The 17,610-nt window shown below is 58.1% G+C and overlaps 1 protein-coding gene across 3 annotated transcripts; it reads right to left on the reverse strand.

The window, feature by feature from the left end:
* Positions 1 to 409: 409 nt before the first annotated feature.
* Positions 410 to 14,932, reverse strand: MYMK (myomaker, myoblast fusion factor). Of its 3 annotated transcripts, none has more exons than XM_054501790.2 (5): positions 11,038 to 13,635; positions 6,527 to 6,641; positions 5,229 to 5,377; positions 1,850 to 1,966; positions 410 to 1,146 (listed from the first exon to the last, which is right to left on the reverse strand). In XM_054501790.2, the coding sequence occupies exons 1-5, from the start codon at positions 11,170 to 11,172 to the stop codon at positions 997 to 999; spliced, it is 666 nt and encodes a 221-aa protein (XP_054357765.1). In that variant the 5' UTR covers positions 11,173 to 13,635; the 3' UTR covers positions 410 to 996. The 3 variants fall into 3 exon arrangements, with proteins under 3 accessions (XP_054357765.1, XP_063506064.1, XP_054357764.1); XM_063649994.1 differs by lacking the exon at positions 11,038 to 13,635 and adding an exon at positions 14,744 to 14,932 and having other exon boundaries at positions 440 to 775; XM_054501789.2 differs by having other exon boundaries at positions 440 to 775.
* Positions 14,933 to 17,610: the final 2,678 nt, after the last annotated feature.

Here is a 17,610-nt window from a genome sequence, read left to right on the forward strand (position 1 = left end):
GACAGGTGTAGGTAACTTCCTGCCTGACAGATGGGCCTGGAATCGCTGGGTGCCGGGGGACGCAGGTTGTGAGGTGATGTCTGGGACCTGCTGCCGCCACCCCCGCAGTCCTTCACAGACAGCACCGCCCATCGCGCAGCAGGGAGGCCCGGCCGAGGGAGCCCAGCATTTGGGCCCTGCAGCCTCTGCTCACGGGCACTGCACCCAAACCCATCACCTTTCCACGCTGGGGACGGCGTGCAGGGCTAAAAGCCCAGAGGCAGAGCTCACACCTCCCACACCAACCACTCTAGAGGGGCAGCCCCCGCTCCGGGCCCTGAACAAGTGGCTGGGGTGGGAGGGATGACGCTTGGTTGAGTCTTGTTTTAAGGATTAGGACGTATATAAGTGTCTGGGACGCAGTGAGGTTGATACATGGAGGCACTTCTTATTGGTTATAATTATGAAAATGGCTTGATTCAGGGACCCAGTGGGAGGGGTGGGGCCGGAGTGGCCTGGGCCAGGGATCCAGCTGGCCCTGCTGGCCCCAGCTTCCTAAATGGGGTCATTCGGAGCCTGAGGACATAGGACAGAGATGGTGATAGCAGTTTCCAGGAGAAAACTGAAGACATAGAAGCCCCCCCGTCATGGCTGGCACCCGGCTGGGACTCCTGGGCTGCTGGCCAGCAGTGGGGTGGGCAGACGCCAGACCTAGGGCTCCACCAGACACGCCAATGGGTCGTGACAAGGCCTGGGAGGAGAACATTCTTATCTTTCCAGCTTGGTCCTGTGTACCCTGTCACAAGGGAATAAGCAGGTTCTTAAGAAGCATTTAGTGCAGCGTGGTGGGCGCTTCACAGACCCCCGGGGACTTCTCAGGGTATGGAAGAGATATTTCTCCTGCATTGCCCCAGGGCAGGGAAGGACAGCAGGAGCTGCAGGAGGAGAAACTGTCTGGGACTCTGGCCAAGTGTGAGCTGGGGAGGGCAGGGGCTCAGAGCCGGGCTGGGCGCAGCATCAGACACAAGCACAGCACAGGGTGGAGCAGTCCAGCTTGGCCGGGGCCCCCGGGGCTCCAGCCTTCTTGTTGACCTTGGGCAGCAGCAGAACAAAGGACATAGCCAGGGTACAGTGGTAGAAGCTGTGGACATAAGTGTAGTCCCAGTCCTGCGGGGGGCAAGCGGTCAGTCCGGGGCCTCAGCCCCCTCCCCGAGGCTCCTCCCTCTCCAAGACCCAGCAGAGCCCCTCGAGGCCCCCGCCTCTGCCAGGGCACTGGGACACCTGCAGGAAGCCTCCCCCACGGTCGCGCTCACGGTGGCCTTTCTCTCCACCTAACCCCAGAGCAGTGAGGGCCTGTGCCATCCTCCAGGCTGCACTCCTTCCTTCTTCCCCATCCCTTCTCTCTGCTGTCCTTCTCTTCCTCCATCCTTCTCTCCCTCCTACCCTCCCTCCCTCCATCTCCCCCTCTTTTCTCTCCTTATCCCTCTTCCCCTGTTCCTCCCTCCCTCCTCCACTTTCTCCCTTCTTCCTTCCTTGTCTCCTCCCCTCCCTCCCTCCTCCAGGTGTCAGGCATCTGCCCCAGGCGTCTCCCAGGCTGTGCTGCTGTCTGAGATGCCAGCTGTCTGTAGGCGGCCAGCTTTGGTCTCTCTGTGACCTCCAGGCCCACACAGGCCATGGTGCTGGTGGTGCCGGGGACGGCATTGCCCCCGACATAGCCCTGGGAGGGGCTAGTGAGCAGGGACTAATACCTGACTTTGGCCTAGGGCTGTCAGAGTCCCCCCAACGTGGGCACAGCCCTGGTATCCCAGCTGAGCAGAGCCATGCCGAGTGGGCTCTGGGGCACAGGACACCTCCCCGCTGGGCTTGGTACCTCGAAGAAGAAGCGTAGCATCAGGGCCAGTGCCCCGAAGCAGAGGCCGGGGCCTATCTGCTGGGTGTAGACGCTCTTGTCTGGGTACAGGCCTTTCTTCTCCTTCATCTTCTGTAGCTGTGAGACAGGAGGCCACAGCAAAGCTTTTAGGTCACAGCACTGGGGAACGCCCCTCCCCAAACCAGCCCGAGAGCTGGCCCTGCACAGGCTCACCCCAGCCCTCTCTCGGCAGGAGAGGAGGCTCAGGAGCCTCCTGCCGCACCCAGCCTCAGATGGCTTCTGCTGGACAGGGCCCTTCACGGTGCGACCCAGCAGAGACCCGGAGCCTCTCGGCCATGTGCGCCACGAAGACCCCGCTGCCCTCCCGCCTCTTTGAGATGTGACAACACCACCCTTGCATGTCTCCTCCCAGCTGGAGGGGAGCCCTGGGGGGACTAGACTCCATGATTGCTAACCAAGGAAAGTACTGGAGTACTTGGGACCTGCCAGCCCAGTGTGGCCCATGGGGGTGGCACTTGCTGTGATCCCTGAGCCATGGACAAACATCGTTTGCTTTCCTAGTTAAAGGATCTATCTCACTCTTCATTAGACAAACTTGGCCAGCACTGCTTCTCAGGTCCCAGTGCTTAGGAAGCTCACGTGGGCGTTTCCGCTTACAGAGAGGTTTGCATTCCGAGGAAGATGCGGGAAGTGTGGGGCCACATCCCTGGGGCCGGTCTTGTGTTTTCTAGGCCACTTCACGTGGAGTCTATTTGGGATTTTCAAGGGCAGTTGTTTCCTGGAATGAGGGTGGATTTTTCTCCCGGAGCCTGGTCCCCTCTTGGGAGGGGCTGGGGAATGACAGCCTTGTGGGGGAGGAAGGAGGGAGGGTTGGGTGATGGCGGCCTCGGAGTGGGGCCAGGCCCATGGGGGTACACTCAGGAGGCTTTAGATTTCAGTGGGATAAACTGTTAGACACACAGCATGTGGCACAAGCCCCTGGGGGTGGGGGCAGCACCCCCTAACTGCACCCATTGCTGAGTGGCCTACGCAAAGAGCACAAAGAGCCTTATGCTGGGTCAGGTCAGGTTTTGCCACCCAGTGAATTATGAATTGATGCCCGGCTTTCCGTTTTCTGGAATTCCATTGCCAACAAGGAATTGAGCACCTGCAGTCGTGCAGTGGCCTGAAGACAGCTGGACCATGTGACCCTAGGTGCGGTGATCAAGGCTGCCAGCCCACCTCTGGCCCGCCCTGCAGTGGTAACACCAGGGAGAAGAGAGGTGCCTGCCCCAGGTCACACAGTGGGCCTGGCACTATTGAAAGGGCGCCATCACCCAACCCTCCCTCCTTCTTCCTCCCGGGCTGCCATTGCCCAACCCCTCCCAAGAGGGGACGAGGCTCAGGGAGAAAAATCCACCCTCATTCCAGGAAACAATTGCCCTTGAAAATCCAAAATAAACTCCACACTAAATGGTCTAGAAAACAACAATTTGAGCCCCAGATGCAGGGAGGCGGGTGGCCCATCTTGGGCTCCTGTGGCCGGATCTGCAGCCTGAGGGCCTTGGCAGTCTCGTGGCTCTTGGTGGGAAACACACCAGTGAATTCTCTTCTGGCCAATTACAGTTCAGCCCAGTTCAGACCTGGCCAAGACCAGCAGGAGGAGCAACATTCAGGGGCAGAAGGAGGTGAGAGGCGGGTGGCCAGGACCCAGGGCCCCAGCACGGTCCTTCCCACCACCCACCTTGGTCCAGGCCACTCATGCCCAGCGCTCCCTCTCTCCCCACCAGGCGACTCCCAGGGGCCTCCTGGGTCAGCCCAGGGTTAGCGCTCCTTCCTCAAGTTGCAGGCAGAAAGCAGGTCCTCTGTCTCCTGCTCAAAAAGTCAAGTCCAGCCAGGCGTGGTGGCTCAAGCCTGTAATTCCAGCACTTTGGGAGACCGAGGCAGGCAGATTACCTGAGGTCAGGAGTTCAGGCCCAGCCGGGCCAATGTGGTGAAACCCCATCTCTACTAAAAATATAAAGATTACCTGGGCGTGGTGGCGGGTGCCTGTAATCCCAGCTACTCGGGAAGCTGAGACAGGAGAATCACTTGAACCTGGGAGGCGGAGGTTGCAGTGAGCCGAGATGGCACCATTGCGCTCCAGCCTGGGTGACAAGAGTGAAACTCCGTCTCAAAAAAAAAAAAAAAAGTCAAGTCCTGGCTCCGCCACTGCCCTGCCATGACGTCCTGTTAAGTTGCTGAGGCCTCCATGCCTTGGTTCCTTCATAGGCCAAATGGCAAATCAGTCCTGTGCTCCTTGGCTGTAGGGAGGATTGGGATGGGCTTTGCAAGCTGCCCACCAGAACTCGATTGCTCTCCCCACAGCTGTGGGCCCTCCTGCACTGAGAGCTGCCCTCTGTCTTGCTGGGTGCCCTGTGGCCCTGGCCGGGGGCTGGCAGTGTGGCTGCGCTGGACCAGGCCAGGTCCTCTCCTGGCACTTTAAGCTGGGACCCTGAGACTTCAGGTCCACTCCAAAGAGGTGAAATGCAGCAGAGGGATGTTCAGGTGGTGCCTGGGCTGCTGCAGGCCTGGAGGGCAGGCTCAGGCTGAAGCCTGCTGGCCCCCCAGGTCTGGGAGACCCTTGCAAGGGTAAGCTCCCTCCTGCTCTGGGGTCCCAGGAGATGCCCCGGGTCTATTCTGCCCTAAGATCCCTCTTTAGCTTGGGCGAGTTTGAGTGGGGTTTGGTCCCTGAGCAAGGAGGGTCTCGGTAGGATGGAGAGAGCAGGGAGCACTGAAGACCACGTGAGGGCCTCATGGGTGCCAGAGCCTCGCTGCTCTGCCAGGGGTTGTCTGTGCTAGAAGGTCTGGCCCAGGCTGCCTCACTCTCATACCAAACTCTCCCTCCTGGCTAGAGCCAAGCTCGAGGCTCACTCCCTCCAGGAAGTCTTCCCAGATTACCCCAGGCCATTTTCCAAGTTGATGTTGCATCTCTAAAGCAGCTGGTAGTAAGAGTGATGATGAGAGTGATAATAAATAACTCTTATGTGTGGAGCACATTGGAAGCCAGGCTCCATGCCAGGACTTTAGCTGCCTGATCTCAGTGAGTCTTTGAACCACCCCGTGAGACAGGCAGGGGGCTGTAATGACAACACCTGCTTTACAGGTACGGGCGTGGAGGTGAGAGATTGGGTAACTTGGGCTCAGTCTGGAGCTGGTGAGTACAGACAAGCGTCACACACAGTCTGCACAGCCGGAGCACCTCATGGCCATTTTCTACGTGTTTTCGCTGAATTCCTGCATCCACCCATTTGCCTATGAGGGCAGGAGGTAAATGAAGATCCGAGGCAGGAGGAGTCGGACAGGGGAGAGGTGACGGGCCTCCTGGGTCCCCGTTCATCGAGGCTCGCGCAGTACGCACCCACTTTGCCGCAATGATGAGGATGGCTGTGCCAATGGGGCCTGAGTACACCCCGTAGCCCCAGCGGTCGTGGTAGATCCGCACAGCAATGGTCAGGACGCCGAACATCACAAATGTTGACCTCTTGGGCTCGTCGAAGTCGGCCAGTGCTGGAGGGGCCAGGGAGACACTGGGGGAGGTGAGTGGTCTCTCTAGCTCCTCCTGGCTACCCCCCACCCCCCAGCCCCCAGGAGGCATCCTGTAGGTGCCCTCTCTCGGCGTCCCCTCAGCCAGTGAGACCCTGAGGCCCAGCCTGGTCATGGAGGGGTCTGAATTCCAGCCAGTTTGAGAGGACAGGCAGCCTGCTGCTTCCCCATGACACAGCAGCTTGGATTGTGCTCCCAGCACCTCGTTTTAATAAACAGACCACAGCTGGTTGTGGTGGCTCAGGTCTGCAATCCCAGTGCTTTGGGAGGCCAAGGCAGGAGGATCGTCTGAGACCAGGAGTTCAAGACTAGCCTGGGCAACATAGCGGGACCCCTATCTCCCCAAAAAATTCGGTGGGTGTCGTGGTGCATGCCTGTTATCACAGCTACTTGGGAGGCTGAGGTGGGAGGATGGCTTGAGGCTGTGAGTTCGAGGCTGCAGTGAGCCGTGTTTGTGCCACTGCACTCTGGCCTGAGTGACAGAGTGACACCCTGTGGCTAAAAATCAATAATCACTATGCAAAGTGAATAGGATCAAATCTATCCCATAGGATCACAGGACAAAGACACTAAGATTCAAGAGAAGAAACGAAGCCCCTCACAGGCCTGGTTAGATGGCAAGGAGCCTTCAGGTCATGGGGACCTTGCCACAGACAACAGTTACGTGGAAAAAAACATGGTGGGACAGGGGGCTTATGAACAGCCCTGTCTTCCAGGCTGGATATCACCCGTGTGTGTGGATGTTTGTATGACGGTCTGGGAAGCCAACCCCCTGAGCAGTGAACAGCGGTCCTCCCAGGGAAGGGGTGACGGGAGGGAGCACTTTCACTTTTTCCTTTGTATGCCTCTGCTGTTGAAATGTGTCACAACAAGCTTTTACTAAATGAGTCATTTTAAAAGGATATCAAAAATCGGCATCAGGGCATTTAAGAGGTGCATATTCTTTTTCATAGATTAAGCACAACCCTGAAACCCAGACAAGGAAAGAGATTCCTGGGGCTGGGAGTGAGTGGGGATGGAGGGCTGCAGCGGGACTGGTTTGAGGGTGGGCGTGTGGACACTGGGGAGCCGGTCCTTGTCCGCAAGGCTTGTCTGCAGGGGTTGACCACTCACCCATCAGCGAGACCCACATGCTCAGGGCTGTCCCGTAGACACTGAAATACTCCAGGATGTCATGACGCATGAAGCACAGCACAGACAAGCCGGGTCCATTGCAGGCATGGTGGAGCTGCCAGAAAACCCACAGGTGGTCACGGCACAAAGAGGCCAGGGCTGGTCCCCGAGCCACGGCCCCCAGAGTGCCAAGTCACTTGCTGTCTGCGAGAAGTCACTTTGGCGAGTCACTTAATGACTGCGTGCCTCAGTCTCCCCATCTGAAAAATGGGGGTACCACCGAGCACTCCCGCAGAGGGTCCTGTGGGGATTAAGTGGCACATGCCAGCGAGGTGTTTAGGGGCTGGGGTGTGCCAAGGGTTCACTCAGTGTCCCCTCAGCAGAATTCGCTCATCTGCACTGGCAGGACTGGGCGGAGACTGAGTGGTTACTCAGGTGAAGCCCGCTTAGGTGGGGCGGTCTCCAGTGGGGAACCTACACGGCTCTCCCTAGACCTTCAGCATCTGTGCTTCCTTGAAGCACACAGCTGCGTGTTCACTCGCCAATCTTTGGATGTGAGGCCAGAGCCTCTCTGGGGGCTCCTTTGCTCTTTGGGGGCTCTTGGGGCCTTCTCTTGCACAAATTACCCCTCTGATGACTGGTCTACACTGCAGCAGCGTTCTCAGGCTTGAGTGGGCATCAGAACGCCTGGGGCCTTGTTTAGACACAGGTTGCTGAGCCCTGCCTGAGGGTTGCTGATTAGGGAGGGCTGGGTTGGGTAGAAAACGTGCATTTTGAACACATTCCCCGTGGCACTGCTGCGGCTGGCAGGGCCCACACTGAGAGCCGGGCTGCAGCTCCTGGTTTCTGTTGCCTTAACGTGGATGAAGATCTCTGAGACCCCCTTGCAGAAGCTGAACACAGCCCCTACGCTCATCCATCTCTGCCCTATACTCTCGTAGTCGCCTCCCCAACACCCACTTTCATGGCAATTTTTAAGGCCAAAGGCTTATAGGGAGTGTTTTCAAAGCAGTCAACTACTTTCTACGGAAAACAACTCTCTCTCCTTTTGCATTCGCATTTCATCATTTTAGGTAATATTTAATTACATGACATAATTATTTTGACAGGTTCAACTGGCACAAACAAGTTTGGGAACCAGCACGGTGGACTCTTGGTCAGCCCAGCTCAGCGGGAGGAGCAGGCGTGCTGGAAAGCAGCCCGTGTCTGGAGGCGACAGGGACAGCACAGAGGGAGCGGGGGCCCTGGGTGATCTGGGGGGCAGGCGAGTCGAGGTCAAAGTGGAGTGCTTCTACCGATGGCAACTGTACACGGCCTAAAGTGAAGGTGTACCTAGGAGGCATTAATAGAGATTCAGCATCTAAAATGAGGGAGGAGGCGGTCCTGCTTCTCTCTGTTCTTGTCAGGCTCATCCAGAAGACTATGCCAAGCTCTGTGTGGTGCACCTTTCTTGAAGTGAGACTGGCAAAGATGCGGCTAGAGGAGGGTGACCAGTGGTGGACATGACTGTTTACCTTGGGACAAGGAAGCTTCAGGAGGGGCCTGATCAAGGTGCTTACACCTCTGTGGCAGAGAGGAGCAAGGAGGACTCCGGCCCTAGGCTGTTCTCCTGTTCTCCTGGCTTCCTCCCATCCCCCACCCCAGCCCCATCACCTGCTGTCTGTGGGCCTCGATGTAGCACAGATCGTCATGTATGATCAAGGCATTCACTGTGAGATTCTGATAAGGCCTGTGCCCTTGCCCTGTCAGGAGCAGGAATGGCTCTGTCTGGTCCCAGCTGCATGGACGGCTCCCAGCATAGAGTGCTTGCTGCGTGTGTTCAGGGAGGGGGACGCCAGGCTCTGAGAAGTCTAAAGGAGAGCCAGGGCCTCTGCCACTAGGCCCTTGGCTCCTCCCGATGGTGGGAACTTAGCTCTGTTCGACAGGTGGGGAAAGAGAACTTCAGAGCAGCACTGCCTGCCCAAAGAGGTGAAACAGAGCAGTGCTTGGCACCTGGCCACTGCCTCCCATGCTGCAGTGCAGGGGGCAGACCTGGCCCAGCCGGGGCACTGGTGGGGTGGGTGCGGCTGAGGGTCTGGTGGGTCAGAGCTCAGGCTCGGGAGTCTGACTTTGCAGATGCTCCCAGTGGGAGCTCAGGTGAGTGGCTGTCGGGGGGCCTCCTCTGTTGTGTGGGGACGAGCACACTGTCTCCGTGGGGTTTGCACCCACAGCTAGATGTCCAGCACAGAGATGGAGATTGTCACGGGAGGGGCCTGATTGGAAGGGAAGGGACGCCATGCGGGTGGCAGAACTTTGGGAGGGACTGAGTGTGGCTTTGAGTTCGGAGGACATTTGTCATGAGAGGCAGCTGCCCCTGCCACTCTGGGTGGGGCAGGGTGGGGCCTCTGAGACCAGTGCAGAGGCAGCTGTGGGGCCAGCCTAGGCCCAGGCAGGGAGGCATGGCCTGGTGGGTGCTTGTGGTTTGCTGGGCTAGGTCTAATAGGAGCCTTGAGAACAAGACCTCAGCTTTTCTCCCTGCGCTAAAGCCCTGGGACCTGCAGAGAAATCCTGGCTCTGCTCTGGGCCTCGGTCTCTCATCTGTCCAAGAGGCTTCCTAGACCTAGCCCAGGCTTGAGTCCCAGAGGAGCGAATGCAGTGGCATTTGGGTGAGTCAGAGCTCTGGAGAGCTTGATGGTCACAGTGGCACAAGTGACTCTGCCTCTCTGGGATTTGGTTTCTTCATCTGCCAAATGGGAATCAAGATCCTAGGCTTGTGGGGAAGGTGAAAAGGCTGAATCAGACACTGTGCATAGAGCGCCTAGCCCAGTCCCCCACCCTGGGTACCGGCCCTTGAGGTGGAGTCAGAAGCTCCAGGGCATCTGGTTCCACAAAGGACCCAGCCTATCCCAGGCCACTGTCACCCTTGGGAGTGGCACACACTGGAGGGGATGCCTCGCTCCCAGCCCACACGCGCACACTCAGCTTCTGCCATTGCGGGCAAAATTGGACTTGACCAATTCAGGATACAAGCATAACATGTGAATACATGCTTGCAAACACACGTGTGAGCTCACGGGCCTCACCTGCTCAGGACTGCCTGTGTGCATTCACATGCACTTGGCATTCTTGCCCATAGAGGCCCTGCTGCTGGAGAAGGAGGCTGTCTGGGGAGAGGAGGTGGAGTTTTCACAGGTTGGGCCCAGCACTGCCCCAAGAAGGAGGCTAGTGAGACGCTTGCCTCCCCACAGCAGGTGTCATGCTGGGGATTGGGCTGTCAGTGAAGGAGGGGTCTGATGGAAGGTAAGCAAGGAAGGCTTCGGGAGAGCAAGAGGTGGGGCACCACTTGTGGGAGTCCAGCAGTGAGGGCATGTTAGCGGAGAGAGTCAGAAAGACCCAGAAGCAGGAAGGCAGGGGGTACCGAGACACATAAATGATGGCTGAATGGAGAGATGGTAATAGACGTAGATGGATGGGTAGATGGAGAGATAGATGGAGAGGGAGAGAGAGATAGATGGAGAGGGAGAGAGAGAGAGAGAGAGACAAGCTGGAGAAGGTGGATTGCTAAAGACAGAGAGACACATGGAGAATCAGGGGACTAAAACCAGTGAGGATGGGATCAAGAGCTTTAGAGAGAGTGAATTCCATGGGGATCGAGTTCCAGAAATCAAAAGAGAACCAGACAGAGAGAGAAAGGAAAAAAAGAGAAACAGAGAAAACTAGACACAGAAAACCAACAGGAGAAACACAGAGTGAAAGAGACCCAGAGAGAGAGAGAGAGAGAAGACAGGGGAGACAGGGGTCCCAGAAACAGCGATCTCAGAAACAAGGACAGATGGGGTTCCAGGAGCTCCACTGAAAGCCGGATACAATCACCCAATGACAGGTACCAGGAAACAGACAGCACGAGAGATCCAGAGAGAGGGCGAGCGGAGACAGTCAGCCAGCCAGACATATAAATAGAAAGAGAAAGACGGACCCACAGAGAGAGAAGTAGGCCCCAGAAGAGGGAGAGACCAGCAGGCCCTCCTGAACCAAGGCAGCTCCAGGATTCTGGAATCAGACTCACTCACCCAGCCCTTCACACTCCCTAAACCCCGAAGACCCCTTCCCAGGCCTGGCTTGCCCCATTCATCTCTGCTCCATCGTGGCCTATGGGTAGAGCTGGAAGAGAGGTGGGGAGGGGAGGTGGCCCCATGGGCAGCTGTGGGGGCGTTGATTAGCAGCTGAGAGAAGGGGCACCCTGGAAGGGTTTATCCTCAACTCAGTGGCCCTGCTCCACCCCGGGCTTGGTCTCACACAGGCAGTGATCCCAGAGCAACTTTCTGGCACAGATGGGAAAACGGAGGTCCAGAGAGGGGAAGGGACTCCCCTAGTCCCTCTCTCTTTAGTCTCCAGACCCCATCTGGGCTTGCTGTTTCATTTTCAAATCACTTCTGCTCATCACCCAATACAGGAAAGCTGTGGACAGAGAGCCTCTCCTCTATCTCCAGGACGGGGCCTGTGCGGGTCTTCCTCCCAGCCCCCAGACTCACCGCCACGAAGAACAGGGTGAAGAGGTAGACCATGGCCTCCATGTGGAACCGCCTCTTGGCCGCGATGCTGACAGTGGGGAGAAAGGCCAGGCTGCTGAGGGTGGGCAAGAGCAGCTTGGCCACCAGGGTCCCCATGGGCCGGGAGGAAAGCACTGGCTGGGGCGGGGAGGGTGCTGGTGTCCCGGGTCCCCAGCACAGGAGCACGAAGTGGGAAGGCCAGCTCTCTTTGGGCAGGGCTCTGATGGCAGCTGCGGGGAGCACCCACAAGAGGGTTTAAATGCCCTGGACGGAGGCGGGGATGTGCATGCACATGTCGACTAACACACGGAGTGGGCCAACAGCTGACATGCCATGTGACCAGCACTTGTCTCTGATTTTTCTTTTCTTTTTTTGAGATGGAGTCTCGCCTGTCACCCAGGCTGGAGTGCAGTGGTGTGATCTCGGCTCACTGCAACCTCCACCTTCCGGGTTCAAGGGATTCTCCTGCCTTAGCCTCTGGAATAGGTGGGATGACAGGTGCCTGCCACCACACTCAGCTCATTTTTGTATTTTTAGTAGAGACAGAGTTTCACCATGTTGGCCAGGCTGGTCTCAAACTCCTGACCTCAGGTGATCCGCCCACCTTGACCTCCCAAAGTGTTGGGATTGCAGGCGTGAGCCACCGCGCCTGGCCTTCTTTTTTTTTTTTTTTTTTGAGGCCAGAGGAGTTAATTCAAGGATTCAGGGAGACCATATTTCTTTTCTCTGAGGCAACAACCCTGGGGAAAAGTCCCCAACAGGGCAATCCCTGCCTTCCAGACATTTTCCATCCTGATCCTCCCCCTAGAATGAGAAGCCTGGTGGATGCTGCTGCTTCAGTCACGTGTCCATGGGTGGCCTGAGGTGAGAGAACCCAAGATTTCACCAATTCTAATCCTTAAAAGGACCTTGTAGATAAATCTCCCACCTTACCAGCCCACATAAACTTCTCACTTGCCAGCTCTTGCCCCACACGGGTTTCCTTGGTGCTAGACTAATGAAACTAACATTCTTTTATACTTGGTTACACTGTTTCACATTGTAAGTAAACAACCTGGGGCCATCTCTTTTAGTGTTCCAAGCACCAGGCCGGTGCTTGCCCTCTCGGTGTTTCTTCCCTCATCTATTGACAACAGTTCTTTGGCTGGCCTTCCGGAAATTACCTTCCCTCGTTGTAAGAGGTCTTGCGGGAGCTGTCTGGCAGGGTGCCCCCTATCCCCTGGCCAAGGAATGATGGGTGTGTGTGGTCTGACCTACCCAGGCAGACTCTCTTTCCCTGGATTGATTGATTGATTTGTTGTTAGCAAAAGAACAGCTTTTACTTCCATTCTCTTTTTTCATTGTGATGTAATTCACATAGGACAAAAAGCATAGATTTTACCTGTATAGTCTGATGAAAATGCACCTTTGTAACCAGCACAGTGTCCATCCTCACCACCCAGGATGTTCTCTTGAGCCCTTTCCAGTGAGCCCCCTGCAGAGGCAGCCACTGCTATGATTTCTGCCCCCGTACCTGACTGCCTGTCCTAGAACTCCTACAAATGGACCATGGACTCTTTTGGATCTGGCTTCTTTTGCTCACAATGTCATGTCTGTGCAATTTCTTCCTGTCCTACTGATGGACAGTCCCTTCGGTTGCTGCTGGGTGGTGTCCAGTGTAGTATTCCTGCACCTTTGTTCTCCTGGAAATTAGAATCTGGGGACAGCAAGACCAAGGACCGTCTCAACACTGGCCCCTCCAAGAGAGGCTGCTGGGCCAGTTCTGCCTTGTGGGGCCTGGCTCTTCCACCTTTCCCTCCATGTGGGAGCTCCCACAGACCTTTCCAGAAATCTCTCTTAAGTTGGCTGGAGCCCATTTCTGCTGTTTGCAATGAAACGTCTGACTTGATATGTCTCATTCTCCTGCTTAAGACTCTTCTGAGGCATCCACAGCCCAAAGGGTGAAGTCCAAGTGCTCACAGAGACCACCAGGCCATCTATGGCCCAGACCCCGTTCCCCCAGCCCCCATGCACACCCTCAGACGCTGCCTCCTCTCCTCTCAGCCTCCCACCTCCCCTGCAGAGAGGCACTTCCTGCCCCGCCTGTTCTGGTTAATGCCTCGCTCCCTCTGCCGGCAGCCTAGACAGCCTGTCTGTGGGGAAGGCTTCTGTGACAAACAGCACCGGCCCCCCGCCGCCCCCCAAGGAAAGCTGAGGGGCTCTGCGCAGTGCCCTACATGCCACGTCGTTCCTGACCCGCCACCTTGGCCGAGATGTTGGTGTTGGGTTGTCTGGTCTGTGGCCCCCTTGGACTGCAGGATGCAGGGCCCAGGGCTCTGGCCGGCTGGCTCCCTGCCCCACCCCCGACGCCCAAGCCTGGCACATGGTGGTGTTCAGCACACACTGGCTGAATGAATGACTTTGTTAAAAGAATGAATGAAAGTCCAAGGAGGCGGGGCTGCCGCACACTTCAGTCTGGCCTCTGAGGAGCCCAGTTCCCTCTCCAAATGGGAAAACCAGGCCTGCTGTGTGTGCGGCTCTGGTGGGAGGCGCACGATCCCCTGTGAGCCTGTCACGGCAGGGGCCCTGATCCTCCTTGATCCTCACCTCTCGGCCCCTCGGCTCCCACTCAGACTGGGCCCCTGTCCCCAGCCCCTAGCCCAGCTTTCAGTAAGAGTGGAAACGAGTGGTGAGGAAATACAATTCAATGTCAGGTGCTATGAGAGGCAGTGGAGGAGAGAGCTCTCTGGAGCCATAAACCCCGCTCGAAAGCAGGAAAACATTCCACAGTTGGTTTTGTGCATGAGTGTGTGTGTGTGTTTTTTTGCAGCTGTAAACTCCAGGGCCAGGGCTGTAAGCTTGGGGAAGGGAAAAAGCGAAGGGGGAGGAGGTGGAGAAGGGAACGGAGCCGCACATGTGTTGCAGCGATTAAGGAGAATGGGGGCCTGGAGGGACGTCCCAAAGCGGGGAGACAGGTGGCTGGGCCTGGGGCAGCCCGAGGAGCCCCTGCAGAAAGGCTGGAACGTGAGCTGCCCTCTGAGGGAGGCAGTGGAGTGCAGAACGGAGGTGGAGGGGGGGCGGGCTGTGTGTGGCTCCCGTCCGAGCCCTGGCCGCCTGGACGCAGACCAGCTGGCTTTGGGGAAGGCGTCCAGCTCTGAACAGGACTGAAATGACCCTCGGTTCTCCCTGGAGCAGGGGAAGCGATTGGCCTGGGGAGCTGGGAGAGGGGGAGGCAGAGTGGAAAAGCCAGACTGGCTGCTCTTGGGGGTGTCGCTGCCCCAGGAGACACAGGGTCGGGGGTGCAGGACTGGGCCAGGCCGGGAGCTGTTCAAACTGGGCAGGCTCTGAGCCAGCACAGACGTGAGCTGGCATCCCTGTTCCTTCTCACCCCGAAACCTCCGATGGTCCCTGCCTGCCAGCCCACCATTGAGGAGTCCCCGGCATCCACCCCACTCTCCACCTGCTCTGGGCTTCAGCCAAACCAGATCCCCACAGCCACATGCCCTCCAGACTCTGGGCCTCTGCATGGCCTTCTGCCAGGAGACCCTCCCCTGGTTCCCTGTGTAGCCTCAGCTTCTCCTGACCCCCCAGAGGGGTGTGGGCTCTCCCTGCTCAGAACTCCCACGGCACTGAGTGTGTCTTGAAAACCAATCATGTCTGCGGATGGACGGTTGGTCAGCGCTGGCCATGTACCAAGGACTCTTCATACCTGTCTCGTTGGGCCCTTCCAGCAGCCGGGAGGTAGGGTGGAGGCCTCTGTTCTCCCCATTTTACAGAGGAGGAGACTGAGGCCCAGGGAGTGGCAGCAGCCCTCCTCTGCCCAGCAGATGGCAGGCCCCAGTGGGCTCCAGCAGGCTGGTCCTGGGCCACGCTGGGGAGCGGGGCCGCCCCGCACTCCCCTTCCCTTGCCCCCACAGCCGCAGGAGCGCCCCTGCTTTATAGAGGCGCTGAAATGCCTGGAATGCCAGGCAGCTCCCGCCTCCCAACAGCTGTCTGTCTGCCCGGCCCAGGAGGGCTGGCCGGCTGCTGCATTTGCGTCCTCTACATTTTGAACACCTGACCTACAGCACTGGATCACCCCAGAGCACAGCAGTCCTTGTGCCTGGGCTCTCCATGGGGCCCATGGAAGCTCCCCTACAACTGTTGGGAGGGGCAGGGCTTTGCTGCTTTCTGCCTGTTCCTCGGGGTCCCCATGCCTGTCTGGACTGCCACCGAGGGTCCTCCCCTGCGCAGCGTGACATGGCTCCGCCTGTGCCTCTGCGGCCAGGGCTGCGATGAGCAATCTGATATTGTTCTCAGCTGCAGGCTGAAGATGAGCAGCTCACCACCCCCAGCTTCTGAACACCTGCCAAGTGAGCCAGGTGGAGGGCTTGGTCCATCCTAGCTCTGGGACCTCTGCGTGCCCTTGGCCCTGGGAGCCTCAGTGTCCTCGTCTGCAGAATGGAGCTTGGGGCGGGGCTACCTCCCAGGGTTGCTGCAGGGGCTGAAGAATGCACAGATGTGAATAGCTCAGCTGCCAGCCCGGCCTCTGGGAAGGGCTCTCTAATGTCTGTTCTGTGAACCAGGGACTCCTCACCCTCTGAAGTGGGGAGACCCATCTTCCATTTACGGAGACCCAGGAACTGGGAGAGGGGTTGGGGCTCGAACCTGGGCTTGCCCGAACTGCACATCTGTTACCTGCTCCTCTCTGCAGGGCTGTGGGATGGTGCCTGGCAAGTGCCACTCACTGAGTGTGACCGAGAGCGGACAGCCACACCTGGGTCAGCAGCAGCCCCAGCCCACAGTTTCTTCTGGGGACCTGAGAATTCAGCTCCTGGGACCCAGCCTGCTCTTGGGGACGAGACTTGTGGCAGGGTTGCAGCCAGTGGGGATACTGTCAGGGAGCTCCTGTGGGCAGGAGTCTTTTGCTGGCTTGCTGGGAAGCCTTTCATCTTTGCTGTGGTTCCTCCCAGAGCTGTCTCCCAGACAGCAGGGCTCTGCCTGACCCCAGGCCACAGCCACACCGGGGCTGCTCCAGTCCCTATCCCTGCTCCAGATCTGGAGACAGAGGAGCCTCTTTCTCCTACAGTCTCAGACCAGGAGTGGCCTAAGCAGTCTGTTAGCCACAGGCATGAGCTCCCCCAACTCGAGCTTTCAGCGTTGGCCTAACAAAACGCCAGTGCTCCTGGCTGAGAAAGAAGGAGGAAGAGGAGGAGGAGAAATAAAGTTCTGTGGTCCGGCACCAGCTGGTCACCCCTGGGGGCTGCAGTCCCCTCCTCAGGGCAGGCTGTGATCGGGGGCATAGGGGTACCTCCCAGGGATGTCCATTCTCCACCCGTGGGCTGAGCCACAGCAGGGTTGATGTTGGCAGGGAGCACTCCCAGAGGGGAATCGGAGTCCTGTGTGTGTGCTGGGAGGACGGAGAGCAGGCCAGCCCAGACCCACACCTCTCAGTAAACCAAAGGCTGCTCCTGCCCTCTTTGCAGGCCCTGCATCCCTGTTGGTCCCAGCCTGTTGTTTGCCCCAGCTTGCCTCTCTACATGGAAGCTTGCCCCTCTTGGGTACCACATCCTTGGGCTTGGCTCTCTTGCCCCTTGCAGGGAAAGGAGAAGCTGAGTCAGGGCTCGCAGGGCCCTGGGCTCCAGGAACAGCAGTGGAGGCCATCGGGGAGGGTCCCGCTGCTGGTCCTGGTGGGCAGGCTGAGCACGTCCTGCTGCTCTGGGCTCTCCTGGGACCCAGGTGCACCCCATCCTGGACCAATGACAAGCACCCCATCCTAGCCCCAGACATCTCACAGGCACACTCAAGAGACAATCTGAGAAAGTTGGCCAGGCTGAGAAAGTGCACTTGGACTCAGGCGGGGTCCAAGCCTTGGCCTCAGCTTCCTTCTCTGTCTGGGCGTGGCAGTGTTACCTGATGTGGCATTGTCAGGATGGAGGATGATAGCAGAGTAGACACTGGCCCCGGGCTACCCTTTGGGCTCAGAGCAAAGCACGAGCAGCCCTTCCCTTCTCCACCACCATCCCAGGCCCTTCTCCCATATGGACTCATTTCAGCCTCACAAGAGTCCAGCATGGGGAGTGCCTTATCACCCCCACTTTACAGGTGAGGAAGCTGAGGCACAGAGAAGTTTCTGCCCTCGCCCAAAGTCACCCAGCTGGAGAGAGACGGAGTCAGGATTTGAACCCAAGGGGTCTGGCTCCAGGCACTCACGTGTGAGGCTGCTGTTGTTGTGCTACTGGAAGAGCTACTGCTTCCTACGCTGAGCCTCCACGCTAAGCCTCTAAGACGGGGCCCTTCTGAGTGTCAGGATCCAAGGTCCTGGGTTTCCTGCTTCACCCAGCTGTGACACCAGTGGCTGCCCACCCCGGTCACTGTGGGTGGCATGGGAGAAAGAGCTCACTGGCTGGGTGACGTCCTCCTGCCCCCAGCAGATGTCCCTGACATGGGGCATCTCTGGAGGTCATGGCCGTGTGCGAGCAGAGCCCGAGGGGCTGCCGGGGGCTGGGGTTCTTCCTGTCCGCCAGCTTTCAGATGATGCCTCCAGGAGTCCTGGTGCCCAGAAGGGGCCTCAGGGCTGCTGGGGAGAAGAGGGGA

The sequence above is a fragment of the Pongo pygmaeus genome, chromosome 13 (genome assembly GCF_028885625.2).
Source record: "Pongo pygmaeus isolate AG05252 chromosome 13, NHGRI_mPonPyg2-v2.0_pri, whole genome shotgun sequence".
Lineage (NCBI taxonomy): Eukaryota > Metazoa > Chordata > Mammalia > Primates > Hominidae > Pongo > Pongo pygmaeus.